This window comes from Haliotis asinina, chromosome 3 (genome assembly GCF_037392515.1).
Source record: "Haliotis asinina isolate JCU_RB_2024 chromosome 3, JCU_Hal_asi_v2, whole genome shotgun sequence".
NCBI classification, from domain to species: Eukaryota; Metazoa; Mollusca; class Gastropoda; order Lepetellida; family Haliotidae; genus Haliotis; species Haliotis asinina.
Genome location: NC_090282.1, coordinates 42,519,443 through 42,536,777, shown reverse-complemented (window position 1 = coordinate 42,536,777; position 17,335 = coordinate 42,519,443). Strand labels below are relative to the sequence as shown.

Genomic DNA, 17,335 nt, shown 5'->3' with positions numbered 1-17,335 from the left:
CCGACTTTAACGGAAGCAGCCATCCAAAGTACGGAAGAAAAAGAAATAAAACCAACACTAAACCACTGAAATAAAGCCTACTGGAAGTAGATCTACTCATGTTACGATTATCCCATGGGACATATTGAAATGTGTTCGTGTATGTAGTAATGAAACGGCTTTTCTCCATCCTTCAGTTGGAAGAGTAGTACATGCCACAACACCAAAATGGCATTTCTTGGAAAAACCGGAACTCGATGATTTAAACTTATTTTATTCATCATAGCAGAAAGCTGGATGGCGAACAAGCCTTGTGGCTTATAGAGACACCGCTCCAGTACATGTACACTGATCCAATATAGCTGGATACATAATTGAAATAATCTGACATGAAAAGGAAAATACTGATTCCAAACAACACTCACATAAATGATTGACTAAAATGCGTTGATTATGGTGTTGGTTATGCCTAGGAACGAAATGAGTTATGTAAAAACCTATCATACATTGAATATATATGTGGAAGTGATAATCACTGGAAGCGTTTACTTTTTTAAATGAATTGGTGTAATAAGTTCAGAATGTCTCTTCAGTGGAAGCTGTCAAAACCAACATCTGTGCAATCCGGCGAGTTGTCAACACCGACATAAAATGTCAGTCCCATCTGTGGCTTGTACACTTATCATAATCTCTACTATCTGGCACATTGTCTAAACTGGATTATTTCTTCAGTCCCGACGAGTGCTGGTTCAGACAGGTTCCACTGCATTTTTTGAGTTATTCAGTGCGACCTTGCCGTATACAGTAGTTTTCACATCGCACCCTTGAATATAAAAGTACACCGATGTTCTTAAATTTTGAAAGTTGTAACATGTAAGAAGACAGTGAATACCGCCTTCGTTATAATGACCACATGAACACTTGGATGTTTCTGATATGTCAATTACATCTGTCAGCGTTCAGATCTGTACAGCCGAGCTTGAGGCGACAACGAATGATTTGACAAAGTCTAGTCCCAAAATTTAAATCAAAGTACTTATGAGTTTCTTATCATGGCGACAGTTTATTTTGACACAAAAAATACTTTTTGAACCGAAGCGAAGGAAGTGTGTTGCTCAGCCTGGTTCCCTGGGTCTGATGCGCCTGCGCTAATGCTCCAACACTGACCCAGGCAACCACTGCCGCATGGCGGCGTTCACTGCAGGGAGACGCGCCATGCATTTACTATGGAAAAATCCGAGGAAGGGTGGTTAGAAGTTTTTCATAGCATTTTCATCGATACAGTGGCCAAGTGTATGCCACCAGAACAACGGCCATAGTTACTTTCAGTGTTGGAAAACGTTATTTAAGCAGTTTCGAGACACGAAAATCGTCGTTACATAGGCGATATGTAAACAATGACACACATCCTACTTTCATCATCGACATGTGCTTTGATATTTCGTGACAGCTCGCTGTTACCACGAATTCGTACACATAAAACATAGATCTGAACGACCACACTGATTGGAAATAGTTAGCATCTTCATTTTAGCACATTTGATGACGAAAATCTCGCCCATTACGTCCCGTGTCATCATCGCGTCAGTGTAGGTTTAGCGGATACATTTTTCAACGGCCTTGAGAAATTACAAGGTAAAGCGCTTAGATTGATATGAATGAGGTTTATGACAGCTAGGGTTTGGCGTTCTGATATTTAGCCTCTACTAAAGAAAGTGAAACAGTTAACGTATATGCCAGTATCATTCAGAAATGTTTATTATTATAACAAACATAATGAATCAAATTATCAATCTACAAAAAACACACACACATCTACAGCTCAAAAAATGAATTTGGTACTTTATATTCCCAAACTGAATACACAAAAATAATGGTATGATTAGTATGTTGATACATTGGCATACATATAAGGGAAGAATAAGATAGATAAACATTCCAGTGTTTCTGAACTGTCAAATTAAGGGTGATTTTTACCCACGAAACCTGTCATGGGAACTGTATTTTTTGTGGCTTTGATTATTTTGAGCATGATAACCCTGGTGTTCTTAGAGTACATCTGATACAAATCATCTGACATCAGCAATTATTCAGATAGATATCAGTTAATAAACAAAATAAAAAAGTTAAAGGCTGCTCTGGACTTTTTGCTTTACTTTATTATACTTTACATCAGTACTAACATAAATTAACTCACCATCAGTGATTTTGCTTTTGCATTTGGAGTAATTTGCTCAGTACTTGTTGACCAGTTCATTATTGTGATTTTATTTTTTTACATCTTAATTTTATGGTGTGTATCTACAAATTATATCTTGATATAGATACTGCGTAGTATGTTAACACCTAAACGTATTTGTACTAAAGCACCAACTACTCTTGGTGCATACAGTAAAAAGGATGTTATGGCATTGTACACATGTCAAAAGAAAGCTGAAAATAAAATAACCACAAGATTAATATGATATTTAATGCTATGATTGTTCCTATGGTGTGTAAGTGTGCAGAAGTATAGGGGACTTCATGCTGTGAAATTATTGAAGATGTACAGCAACAATGTGTGAAAGGTTTCTCAAAACTGCAAGGGATGCTAATGTTTGAGGAGAATGTGGCAGAACCCCTCTCCAAGTTAAAAAGCTTGTGCACACCACAAGGCTATAAGATATTGGTGCAGACTGCTGTAACTGGATGAACGCAAACTGTCTCGCCAGGATGGGCTGCTCATCAAAATACTCTGTTTAGATTTGAATTTGAACATATGAGATTAGCACAAGGTGTGAAGATAATTATTCACTCTTTGAAACAACGATCATTTAAAAACCTACAACAACAATGATGTAGTTCTATCAATAGTATGTCTGATTCCGTCTATTAACAGCATTTTAAATCACTTTTAAATGGGGAAAAGAATCTTACATTCCCTATCCCTCTAAACTTTAGACCACCCACGGTTCTTTTCAGGTGTGGTAGGTTTAAACTTCCAGTCGATTTTGGAAGATACACAAATGTCCCAAACACTGAATGACTGTAAATTTTGTATATTAAGGGGAAGATATTTTGTTGCATATGAGTTTCATATGCATGTATTGATTGTATGTGACCACTACTCAACCATAAGAATTTTAATGTATCTTAAACAATTATATGTACAGCCCTGCATTATAACATTTTTAGAGCCGAGTGCAGTCTTAAACAACAAACCAACCAACACCTTTTATCTGAAAACTTTGACAGACAGACCTCTGATGCTGTATATAACTCATGTCTATATTTATGTTAAAAAGCCAAGGGAATTTTAATAGATTGCTTCACTGACATGCTTGTGTCATGCAATCCAGCATTGTCTGTATTTAACTGTTTATGGTGATTTTAATAACAAGAGGTATCAAAATTGAATGTATCCCTCTCCCCACCCCTCTCCAACCCCAGATATAGCTACAGTGTTTTTATGTAATAGGAAATGGACACATTATGAAATAGCAATGACTGTTATTTTACTTAACATGTCTTCAACAAACATGAGCCCCATCATGGAGTGTTGTGTATCAGTTTCTTTTAGACAAGCACACTTTCCTTTTATGAATGGGCTCTTTCAAAACTAGCAAATACACACAGTTATGAATATTTCATGATGTATCTGTTTTCCTATTGTATACAAAACTGTAGCTATACATGGGTTGGGGAATTGAGTATATTCAATGTTATATATAATGCTCCAATATGTAATCAGCCTCCCAGTAGCATCACCCAGATATTTCCATGCCATGAGTACTGTTAAACTTTTGAAGATCAATGCCACTATGATGTTGTCCAGTGTTATATTGAAATGATATATACCAAATGAATACCAATAATATACCAAATGAATACAAATAATAAATGCAAAAACGTTGTTGAGTGAATCATTTATGTGTTTCAAAAGTCTTAGATCTAATTATTATTACTTATAATAATGTAACGTAAAAACCATTTTCTAGTTACAATGATTGGGCTTTCAGTTTGTTTCCAACACACATAACAGGAGAAAATAGGGCCAAATCAACGAATTACACGTCATCAAATTCCCCCAAAATGAAGATGCTAACTATTTCCAATCGGTGTGGTCGTTCAGATCTATGTTTTATGTGTAATAGCGAGCTGTCACGAAATATCAAAGCACATGTCGGTGATGAAAGTAGGTGTGTCATTGTTTACATATCGCCTATGTAACGACGATTTTCGTGTCTCGAAACTGCTTAAATAACGTTTTCCAACACTGAAAGTAACTATGGCCGTTGTTCTGGTGGCATACACTTGGCCACTGTATCGATGAAAATGCTATGAAAAACTTCTAACCACCCTTCCTCGGATTTTTCCATAGTAAATGCATGGCGCGTCTCCCTGCAGTGAACGCCGCCATGCGGCAGTGGTTGCCTGGGTCAGTGTTGGAGCATTAGCGCAGGCGCATCAGACCCAGGGAACCAGGCTGTGTGTTGCTAACCTTTGCTCGTTTCGCTCGCATATATGAAGACTGGTCATTTTCTCTACGCTGCGCAACCAAATTTGCGCTACAGTTGCCTGTGGGTACAGATAAAATTGCTTAAGTGTGGGATCGACACGATAGTTGCCGGAATGTAGCTCAACTCAAAAAGAGAAGTTTTTCGCCTGCAGGACAAGCACCGATATAGTATTGAGTTGCAATAAGAAGTAGGCGATGAAACCTACAAGGACGACTGGACGCCTCGGTATCACACAGATCTGATGCTGTTATTCTTGATAGTCTATCTCAGAACAATGTCTTCTGGTGGAGCTTTCTGTCAAAACTTTGACATTACGAAACTTGATTGGTATCTCATGAGGTGCTCCAGACTTTTGGCGATCTGCAACGGTGTCTGCCATTTTGTTTAGTTTAGCAATGTTTGTGTCCTACTGCTCCAGCCTTTTGGTGTTAAAACTTCACAACTTTTGAGGTACAACTGAGCGTTCACTTTTTATCAGGATTTCATAGAGCGACATGTCACTCTTATGAGAAGAGATATCTTTTAATGTATCGCAAGGTATGGTTAATTAAAGATATTTTTTCCGTGTGATTATTTAAAATTATTTTTTAATTATTTAATTATTTATACCCACGAAATTGAATTTGCAGAACATTGTATCTTGTACTTGGCAATGATGTTCTGAAGCTTTCCTGAAAAAAAATCAACTTTCTACTGTTTTTTGCCAGTGCCATGTGTAATGCTCCTGTATTTTGGCCAAAACAAGCAGCAACACGTATACACGCATGCACGTCGTCATATGAGCGAAATCCGTTAAACGGCGTTAAATCCCATGTCACCTCACCTCACCTCAAATGCACCCATGATCTCTGGGGCGGACCGTGATGACAATTTGCAGGTCACAGTTTGCGACTAAATATTTTCGCGTCAGTTGCCAAATGCATGTTCAAACAGACTGCAATACTGATGCAACACACAATTACCCTATTGAAACGAACAGGTAGCAGATTACTTTCCGCATCCACAAGTTCCAGTCGAGAATATTCATTCAGAATACTTCCCTCAGTTCACCAATGTTGGAAGACTATACCGTGCTGATTTATATACTAGAGAGAAAGGTCACTGCCAAACGTCACACGAGACTTTTCTCCCACAAAATGATGCTAGGACTGAAATACGACGTTATCAACATACAATGAGAACATGTTGATTAGTTGTTTATTCATAAAGATATAGAGTCTCTAAAAAACAACATATTTACACCATTCTATGCAAAACCTTGTTAAGTTTAGACATGCATACTATTAGGTTTTTGATGGATGGTGGTACTTTTTCAACAAAAGATACAAATCCCGAAAATGCAAAATACAACTGGCTTGGGTTTTACAATAAATATATTACTTACTCAATTTACAGAACAGTATCGTTTACCTGTTTCTTGGGAAAGAAATGTGTGGACAAGCGGAAAACGCATATTAGTGTAGTTTTAGGCTAGAAACTACATTTTTTTACAAAGAAAAAGGAGACATCATTTCACATGATTTAGATAGGAACTGACATGTCTATTTCGAGAAATTAGTTTTATTCGACCAGCATCAGTGATTTATACGTGGACACGGATTCGATTTAATGTTTCAATCGGTTCCTCTCTACATTAAGGTCATTCCGGTAAGTTGATAACGGAAAACGGAACATGCGAAGCTCAAAACAGGAAAAGCACTTTACCTGAACATAAGGCTACATACAAGGTATTGTATTGTTTCTGGTCACTTTTGAAAAAGATATGGATCGGGAGGGAAGATTTTAGTTTTACATTTTACTTTATTTTATGCCCCAAATTCCTTGACTTCTGTGGAAAATTACACCTTTTCTCAGATGATAAATCAAAACAAATGCAGTGAGATTCAAAGTTACATTATCTCTCGTGTAAAAGAAATATCTTCGGGTCGGGTGGAATGTTTGGGTCGACCGGTAATGAGAAACAAGAAAATTTTGTGTATAAGGCCAAAATATTTCAAACAGTGTATAGTTCTGATAAGGCATCTACGTTATGTTGTACATGCGTATACTGCGTTATCCATATACAAAGTCCTGTGTAACACATTATTTGAAGACAGGCAATATTCAGCTGTAACGCCTGCTTCGGACCTGTTTCGCTATTTGTTCATCACAGCACCCCCTTCTCTTCATCTTCTTTCGTGGTGTTCGTCTTTTCAAATATTTTCGTCTTAAGGGCTATTGCCAGAGCGATGAGCAAACAGATGCAGGTTATGCCACGTGACACAACGTAGAATCCGTGGATTTTCATACGTAAATCAATGATATCGTATAATGCGCACGCCCCTCTTTCACCACAGGGTGAATCCCAAATCAAGCAGGTGGAGTCTATGACGCGGCCGTATATGATTGGTCCAAGAAGAAAACCTGAAGTAAGATTGGAAAAAGGCAACGTTATACATAACCAGGATTGACACATGACGAAACACGTGACGTGTAATGAGTGAATGGATTTTAGTTTTACGCCGTTTTATGCAATATTCCAGCAATATCACGACAGGGAACACCAGAAATGGGCCTCACACATTGTGCTCATGTGGGGAATAGGCGTGACGAGCGAACGCTTTAACCACTAGACTACCCCACCGCCCCTATACGTGTAATGAAGGAATTAAGAATGGAAATGATTTTTTTTCAGAGATTTCTTACAGATGTGGAACGGGTTTTGTCTGACCTATTGGGGTAAGTTTCTGGTTTCTGGACCAGACAATCCAGTGATCAACAGCACGAGCATCGACCTGTGGAACTGGGAACTGATGACATGTGTCAACCAAGTCAGCGAGCCTGACCACCCGATCCTCGCCTCTTACGACAAGCATAGTCTTCTTTTAAGGCAAGCATGGGTTGCTGAAGGCCTATTCTACCGCGGACCTTCACGGGCCTGTGAGGATAGAACAAAATATATGGAGATGTAGTTTTCAACACCTTGTTGAATTCCCTACCGAACAATGACGTCATACACGATGAAAACGCAACAGCCAGCGGTTTCTGCTTCTCTGTGACACACCTGAAAAAGTACAATCCGTGAAAATGTAAATATAGATCTCACGTAATGAAAGTACTGTCGTATGTTAAAAAGTGAGTGAGTGATTGAGGTTTACGCCACTTTTAGCAATGTTCCAGTAATATCACAGCGGGGGACTCCAGAAATGGGCTTCAGACATTGTACCCATCAGGAGAACCACACCCAGGTCCTTGGGTGAGCGAACTCAATGAGCGAACGCTGTAACCACTACCCCACCCCACCGTCAAAAAGATGTAGCACGGATGAGATTTCCCATCATATCTCTGATGACCTTTAGCAAATGTGATCTTACCTGATCATTATGATGAAGATTAGTAAATGTAATCTTACCTGATCTTTATGATGATCTTTGGCATAATCATCATAGTGCTGAGAAAGGCCGAGACAGCAAGGGTCACAGCGTAAGGATACAGGTATGGACAGTCGAAGTCGCACAGACCCGCGGTCGCTTTGCCACCGTCTGGTATGCACGTGCAGTTCAAATAACTCTGTGGAAGAAAGCGAAGAGTTTTTCCTTAGAGCACCACTCTCGTTTGCTTCATTTCTTTCAATGCTGCCGATGCGACAACTACTTTGCATCCGTACAGCAACTACAACAGTGAGTGAATGAGTTTAGTTTTACGCCGCACTTAGCAATATTACAGCTATAAGGCGGCGGCCTGTATATAATCGAGTCTGGACCAGACAATCCAGTGACCAACAACATGAACATCGATCTGCGTAATTGGGAACCGATGACATGTGTCAACCAAGTCAGCAAGTCTGACCACCCGATCCCAATAGTCGCCTCTCACGACAAGCGTTGTCGCCTTTTCTGGCAAGCATGGGTTGCTGAAGACCTATTCTTTCCCGGGACCTTCACGGGTCCAACTACTACAACAACCAAGAAGACTAGACTCAGCGCTGTTGCTTCTATCTCAGCACTGAAACTAATCTGCCTTAGCTAATGGAATAACCCAGCTGTTTTATCAGTTTATCTCTTGCAAACCCATAAAATCGACCAGTTTTAAATAGTTGACTCGCCTTCGCATGTATTTAAGGTCGTAAGTGACTAATATTTCTGTTGTGGAGATGGGTTTGTCTTTGTGGCTTATGCTTAACAACAATGACAATCAGCATCATACCGATTACTGGTTTACTCATCGCTGATATTGTCGGTGTTGTCAAAGCTGCCCCTGATTCAAAAACAAATTCCTATATTTTCCTACTTGCATCATACCGATTATTGGTTTACTCATCGCTGATATTGTCGGTGTTGTCAAAGCTGCCCCTGATTCAAAAACAAATTCCTATATTTTCCTACTTGCTTCGTGCGTTTGTTAATATGGTGAGCCACACAACTGTCGAAAAAGAACAATTTATGGCTAGATATCTTACTTACTGCAATAGATTCAATGATTCGGTGTGCATGCTATCAAGCAAATGATGATTATGGTGTTAGCATCCACACCGAATGCACTTTTTTGCATCAAAGAAGCTGTTTATGAACAGAAAATGTTCCTGTTCATCACACCAGCCTCTAAATGCCACTTCTAGAAGATACATGAATGTAGTATTTCTTCTTGTAATGAAACTAGTGTTTTGTATTACCGGTCCATTCTGAGCGAGGCACCCTGCGTGGCATGGCGAGTAGTAGTTGTTGTTGTCGGAGCCACAGATGGGGAAGAAGTCGTTGTCGTTGCAGTGACAAATAGAACTTCCGCAGTTTTCTTGGTCAGCTGTCAGAGACGTCGTTGTCCTGGAGCAACAGCGTCGCGTTAACATGATAATACAATCCATTTTGAGTGATTGTTGTATCATTTATTCGCTATTCATTTATGAGTGAGTGAGTTTAGTTCAACACCATTTTTTAGCAATATTCCAGCAATATCACACCAGCAATATCACACAAGGGAGCACCAGAAAAGGGTTTCACATACTGTACCCATGTGGTGCCTCAAACACGGGTCTTCGGCCCAATTCATAATGAATTCCTTTATTCCTTTATTATTTATTATTCTGAGAAAGGAAGGGGATGGGATTGTTGGATGTAGGAGGGTCGATGGGGAATGGTGAGTGAGGAAATCTAATTTTTCCTTGAGCCAAATCGTTCTTTGCTTGAACGCTCAAATATGTCATTTGAACATGGGAACTGATCTAGCGGTTAGGTGCAGGCTTATGGAAATGCGAGTCATGAAGATACATTGAGATGCTATAAAACAATTTCACAAACAATACTGAATTTTTACCGTGTTAAATAATTAATTCACCTACCCGGGCCGGTTCAGCATCTTTGGTTGTGGACATCCAAACAGAAATCCAAGGGCCATTATTACGATTGCGACGAACGTGAAGACGTTGACAAACTTCAGACCTGTTAATGGACTCATCTTAAACTTTTTAGTCAACCAACCGCCAACGAATGTTCCAAGTGACGCCATCGGCATACTCAGACCAGCTGGAACAAATTTTTAAAGAAATCATCAATTCACTGTAAAATGGAATTTGTCTAAACCGCATTCTAGATCTCACATAATTACGGATAGGTATTATAAAAATAGGGGATATTCCATTTGGGGGTGGGGGGGGGTGGGGGTAATGTCATTTGGGAGTCATTTGGGAACCGACTTGTACGAATTTAAAAAGTGACCACCCCATTCACAAAGTGTTATGAATTTCTTACAAAACGTCAATTAAAATTTCATGCAAATGTGTTTCATTATGTGCACGCGAACATGGGGTAAATTTACAATGAAATCAGTGTGTTACTGTACATTTCAGTGATAAAAATGTTGTTTTGACATTGGTGTAAACTCATTTCACGTCATGACGACGTCGTGCAATTGGCATGTTAGAAGTTGGAACGACACATTACTACAAAACATCGTTTGTGACAAGAGAAGGTGTGCTGGACGAATCGTAGTTGGACAAACGGTATGTTTTCGTATGGTTGAGGGCGTATTTCCTAAACAGGCACAACAAGGTGTGTGGCTTAGAAGGAGAAGCATTTCCGAACACTCTCAATGAAATTGCGCTAACCTTCACTAAGACTGGGATGGACTTAATCAAAAACTGACATGGGAGGTTTGATTGGGAGTATTCCTCGTCGAATCCCGGATTGTGTTTCGGAATAGATGAGGATTCACGCTGATGAGTCTGCCTTTACATAGTGAATGAGTGAGTTTAGTTTTACGCCGCACTCAGATAATACTCAATATCCCCGACGTTGTTTAATAGTCTCCATTAAATACAAAATAGGTCACCCTCTTCGATTTAGATGTTATGTACCTTATACGAATAAGCACCCACTGAGCAGAAAAACAGGTTAACGGCTAGTACTTGATGTTACGCTGTCTGTCGGTCGGCCTTGAGGGAGTGACTGGAAGGCTTTGTCTATCCAGTGTGCCTAATGTATTTATATGAAACTGCAGCGAAGTGTATCAGTAGCCTGGCACTATTAAACCGCAAGAGGGGCCACACATATACTGAACCAAAGTTTAGCACCCTGGTGTAAATGAGTCTTTAAAATGATAATCCTGCTCCAACATGTCTGAAATCCAAAAGTTTACATTGTCAAACCTCTTGGCATTGATGCATGACGAAAAATCGAAATGCACGTGCGTTCCTTTCAGATGTTGATGGTAATCATGGGAAGCTGAACAAAACCATCCAGTGGTCGAAGCTTCAATGAACACACATTAAGACATTCACCAGAACGTCAAAAACGTTTAAATTGTTCAGGCATTTAGCATGGGCCGTAGGAGAGGCATGCCTGAAAATCAGCGTCACGAAGCCATTGTAAGACTGCAGGCTGGTCAAACCGTTCAGGAAGTAACGCGTCATTTCGATGTGCACTGGACCAAGATCTCACGTCCCTGGGCACGTGTGCAAGAAACTGGCCAAGTCATCGACATTTAGTGACGTCATCTCGACGTCACAGATTTACCAGTGCACCACAGGTGGCCCGCGAATTGCAACATTCTACAGGCACTATTGTTCACCCTCAAACTGTCATGAATCGCCTACACGCCGCGAGACTGCATGCCCATCGCCCAGTGGTTGGGGTACCCTTGAAACAGGCATGTTTACAATGGACACGCATTCGTCAACGATGGCGTCGTGCACAGTGGAACAAGACATTATTCACGGACGAATCACGATTCCGATTCGATTTTGCTGACCGGAGACGTCGGGTAGGGCGTCGAGCAGGTGGACGTTATGATGTGAATAACGTCATTGAACATGACCGATATAGCGGAGGGAACATTTTGGTTTGGACTGGGATCCATGCCGGGGGTAAAACGGACTTGATTGTTGTCCTGGGAAACCTCAGTGGACAACGATATTGTGATGAAATCATCAGTCCAGTTTTTATCCCGTTTTTGCAACAAAATTATGGCTTTACGATTCAGCAGGATAACGCTAGGCCACACACTGCCATGCTAACCAGGAACCTTCTCCAACAGCACAGTGTTGTGCAGTGGCTAGCAAGATCTCCAGACCTCTCTCCCATAGAGCATTCTTGGGATATTCTTGGCAGGAGTGTCCGAGAATTTCACCCCCATATTGATAACCTCCGTGACCTTGAACTTGCACTCGGGTAACATTAACGTTGGTGAGCTCAGAGCAGTTGTTGACAGCATGAGACGTCGATGCACATCTGTGATTCAGGTCAATGGAGGTCACACACGATACTGACATTTGCCTCAGACCCCCTTCTCAAGTTTGGGAGAGTGGAGACGTTGTTGGGAACGTTGAACACGGCTTTTGGTGATTTTCTAGCTTGAATATACTATACTTGAAATGCGACAATAGTATGATTTGCAAATATGGACTGCGGGATTCGAAGTCAGGATGCTGTATGTTAGAAGGACATTCATAAATTAGATAACTGAACACATGTGTGAAGAGTCGATTGCGAGACAATTAATTTTATTAACGGAAAAAATGTAAACACTCTTTTAAGAAAAAGGGGGAAACCTACAAAATTATTAAAGGGTTTTGCTGCAATTTAATGTATTGTGAAAAAAGGTACGTTACCCATGAGAAGGTTGGCTTTCCATGCTGGAAGGCCGAACTGGTTTTCCATGTACTTAGGCATGAAGGCATGCGCTCCACCAACAGAGAACATGTGAGTAACATTGGCCACGACCAGAATGACGTACAGAGGGTTGGTCAAGATGCCCACAAACACCCTTAAGTAATCTGTAAATAGACGAAGAAACCAAGTTGAATGAGGTTGAAGAACAAAGATCGGTTGCGTTGGCCGATTGTCATGTTCTTGAAACTACTTTTGCAAGACTACAGATATGTCTGCATGTGTACTTCGTTCAAGATCAAACAATAGGACGTGAGTGAGTTTACGTTGCATTCGAAGACGTTGTATGTGACATTGACGTAATTGCCATTTCCATCGTTACCTGATGTTCTAGTTCAGACCTGACATTCATGAACATATCCAATTGGCTACAATTGACTACAATTATTTGTGATGATGGCAGACAATGTTTTATCGTGTATATCAGTCTCATTTGGACCCTAGTCCTAGACCCTATACTAGTATACAATTATACCCGTGAAAGTCCGGGTTAAAATTGTTCTTCACCAACCCATGCTTGTCGTAAGAGGCGACTAACGGGATCAGGTAGTCAGGCTCACTGACGTGGTTGGCACATGCCATTGTACCCAAACTGTGCAGAGCATGGTGCTCATCACCGGATGGTCTGGTTCCGACTCAATTACTGACAGACCGCCGCTATATTGTTGGAATACTGACCAGAGCAGCGTAAAAACAAACTCACTCGCTCAATCACTCACCCACTCACTCCCATATGCACTTCTTATCAGCTGTGATGTAATGAATTATACCTTTAACCTCTACGATAAGCTTGGCTGTGATGTTAACAAGATCCTTTTTCTTTTTCTTTATATCGTCCATGGCATTGCTTGGTGGCGCATTCTTCAGTCTGCGTGGGAAGAAGAAGAGAGGGAAGCTCATGATGATGGCGGCAGCCCCGAACACGAGGTATCCTAGCCACCAGGCCCCAATCCATCGAGGGTGGCGGGGGTACAGGTCTGTGTCTGAAATGTGTCACGACTGGCATACAGGATATGCTTAATCCAGTCAGGTCCAGCTTAAAGGCACACTATTACGCCACACTTCTCTAAAAAGGCATCCTGCATTTTTCTCTTCACACAATCAACTTCAGCGAGGATACTATATAATTCCTACCCAAAGAAAATAACGTATTAATATTAAAATATGAAATTAAACAGTTCGAATGAATTAATGCATCGTTGCATTAAATCAGTTCTCATGCCCTCTTCCGACCGAACTATATTTCAAGCGATCCCCATAGAGTTATGTCCCTTGGAACGCCCTCTACGAATATCCTATAACCAGTGATTGCGACCATTTCGGCAAACACTGACGTCACCGTGTGCTAAATTTTTGATGTACGGAGCAATAGTTTACGTTCCATATATGGCAAGTATTCTCTGGAAGCTGCTCTCATCGACGTTTAAGTTATCGATTTTAACCTAGACGTCAGGGATAAGTCGTCTTTTGTTGTATCAATAGATGGCTAAAGTGAGAACAAAATGGCCCTATATATACTGTTTAAAAAGTAGGGGAACTGTACTCTCAATGTACGATTGTCGAAACTGGAAGATGTATGGGACTGAATCAATGTTGATACAATAATAATGGATGTTTTGAGAATACATCACCACATGGATTTCGTTCAAAGCAAAGCTGTTCGTTCAGTTATTCCCCCTTGTTATCGGAAAACAATGTTCTACAGTGATTTATCGACCTGCCTGAAAAAGGTCAAGATTCACAATGACACCCCATGCACGTGCAGGAGGCTCCCACGTTGTGTACGTGCTTCCCATGCATTGTGTTTGCGTGTGGGGATGACGTGAAATGATGCTGCATGCACAAGATAAATGTCATTGTAACGTTCCCCAGTGGGTTTTCTTTCTACCAGTCTTCAAAATTCAGGCTCCCCTACTTTGTTTTGAAGAGTATATTATAGAACAAAATATTGTCGAAAACCACTGTGCCTTTAACGACAACCAAAGAACCACGCCGACTCGGTTCGATAACACGCAGCCATCACGTGAACCACTTCCACTACTTTATCCTCTTCGTTGCCTCGAAAAGCATATATTCCTTTGGGAGGTATTCCAGCTGGGGTGAAAGTTGCTGTGGATGGTAAGACATTGTGAGACCTACCTTCCAATGTGAGCATTGCTTTAGTACTGTGACAGAAGTAGATTATGGTCATGTACATATCTTCCAACGTGAGCATTTCTGTGGGCTGTAGTTATGCACATACCTCCAAGCGTCACATAAATCCTGGTGAAGTAGCTGCCGAGACTGAAGGCTAGAGCTGGACCGAAGATAGCCACACTGATGATGATGCCTGCAGTGAGAATGGGGAAGATGATATGAGAGGGAGCTGACCTTGAGTGTCAGTGGTCTTTGTGTATGTCCTCTTGAACACCCAGTTTTGAAAGAATAACACAGATAACACGTGAAGTATTTCTAAAAAAGAATGGTGAACAAAAGAAAGCAAAATGTCACATTTACAAATGCACCAAATCATTTATTGTGTTTCGCGACAATGATATTGCCTTTACATTGAAGAATACAAATAGTAAACTAAACTCAATTATACTGTCGAATGACATGACAGTTTGGCCTATTCCAGGTACATGTACAGGTCATTTTCACATATCTACAGCGTTAACATATTTAAGTCCATGAAAATGAGGATGAACATGATATCGTCAGACAATAGTGTATGACTAAGCACAGTTAGAGATAATTATGATAAAAAAATTCTACCGTACCCATATAATATCCTGTTTTGGCTTTTTCCACATTTCCATCTACATATGTTATCAAGAACGGGTTTCTTGGGGCCTTTGCTACGCCTTGCAGAGCCATCCCAATGACGATAATCCCGAGCGCCGCAGCGGCGTGATCACGTGGTCTGCTTGTCATCACTTCCGGTTTATCAGGAGCGTCAGATTCTTCACAAAAGTTCATGAGTGTATCATTTGCTAACGAACACAGGCCATTCACTCGTGACTGAGACGTCACATTGCTTAAAACATACTCTTGAATTGGCGCTTCACTTGGTGACTTTTCCGTTCCAAACAGGAAGTGAGGTAAGCAGCAAATTAGCCCGGAAATGCCAAAAAGCAGAACACTTGCTGACATGAACCTGGGAATATGAGATCGATGGGCAAAGTGAGCAATGAATACGACAACAAGCATATAGCCAATGTCGTTACTGGCCATTATTATTCCAGTTTCTGAGCTAGTAAAGCCAAACTGACGCTCCAGTGTCGTGACTTGGGAATTAACGTATGTCAGCAACGTTGCGGAAAGAAGACTTGTTATGCTGTAGAAGCCGGTGAAGCCAGCAATGTTGGCAAACACCTGAAGGGCACGTGGTTTGCACGACCCTATCCCGCACTGTGTGTCCGGGTCGTCCTCCTCCTCCTTCAAAACAACATGCCCGCCATTCGTTTTCTGATTTTCTTGGTTGTCCAAAAGGGACATCTCATTGTCCCGTTTCTCCGTCATTTTGTCGTTTCAGTCAGAAATCTGTGGAAAATGACAAAAATATGTAAAAGGTAGTTATTTTACGTATAAGTCAACAATTCCCATCTATATAACTGATCCATGCATTTGTTATAACACGGGCGGCAATGCGATAACCAACAATATTGATACTTGTTGTTGACCTGCCTGCTTATCGGTTTTAAGTGGTTAATGTTCAGTTAAATGTGTCAGAGTGACGTGTTCATATGAACCAGCGGCATGACATTTCCGTGGGGTAGCGCTATAGAACGTGCTCTAGTCTGGACTAGTTCAGGCAGTCGTAAACGCACTTTGTCAAGAACAGTCAATGTCAACCTTCACATAATCGACCGGAAATGAGACTTTCAGAAAGTCCTCAACCTTGCTGAGACAACACGAACTTACGGTGTTTAGAATGATATCAACAACTACCACAATTACTCTGTAGAACGTGAAGGTTGCCACGAAAGACCACTATGCTTGAGGCGAGTAACGGGATCGGGTGGTCAGGCTCGCTGACTTGGTTGACACATGTCATCTATTCACAGTTCCACAGGTCGATGCTCGTGCTGTTGATTACTGGATTGTCTGGTCCAGACTCAATTATTTACAGACATTTACCGCCATATGACTGGATTATTGCTGAGTGCGGCGCATAACTAAACTCACTCAATCACTATTGAACGTCAGGTGAGGTTCTCTGGTTGAGTGCGAGAAAGCCATGATCAAAACAACTACTAGAATGAGGAGGTTAAGTCTTGTAAGGATTCCGGTTTAATTTTAACGATATCCACGTTTCCTGATCAAAGAAATTCCAGGCAAACGTATTCCAGGGGCTGTAGGATACTTAAATTCGGAATCCACTTGTCAACCACGTGTCATTATCACACGTGTGACATTTTGCTGGCATGGTGTATTGTGTATAATTATGCCTTATCATGGCTGTGTGTAGTTTCTTATCGACAGCGTTAGGATGGTGGCAAGTGTGTAAAATGTGAGGTCGAATGGAGACCCTGAATAAAACGTTGTTTTTGGTACATTGCCACACACCCGTCTTGCCCTCACAGCCTGTCAATCCTGTGAGCCTATCAATCCTCACAGTCTATCAAGCAACATTGTACTGGGTGCACCAAGCCTTTTTATGCCCGATGATTGGAATTTCTTGGATGAGGTTTAGGGGTTATCAATAAGAGCCCTGTGTGTCGACAATGAATGAACGGG

The 17,335-nt window shown here is 40.9% G+C and overlaps 1 protein-coding gene across 1 annotated transcript; it reads right to left on the bottom strand.

Annotated features, from left to right (window-relative positions):
• Nucleotides 1-5,659: 5,659 nt before the first annotated feature.
• Nucleotides 5,660-16,117, bottom strand: LOC137278046 (solute carrier organic anion transporter family member 2A1-like). Its single transcript, XM_067810098.1, has 9 exons — nucleotides 15,376-16,117; nucleotides 14,859-14,945; nucleotides 13,387-13,599; nucleotides 12,559-12,723; nucleotides 9,793-9,976; nucleotides 9,130-9,277; nucleotides 7,870-8,027; nucleotides 7,457-7,521; nucleotides 5,660-6,881 (listed from the first exon to the last, which is right to left on the bottom strand). The coding sequence occupies exons 1-9, from the start codon at nucleotides 16,115-16,117 to the stop codon at nucleotides 6,625-6,627; spliced, it is 2,019 nt and encodes a 672-aa protein (XP_067666199.1). The 3' UTR covers nucleotides 5,660-6,624.
• Between the last annotated feature and the right edge of the window lie 1,218 nt (nucleotides 16,118-17,335).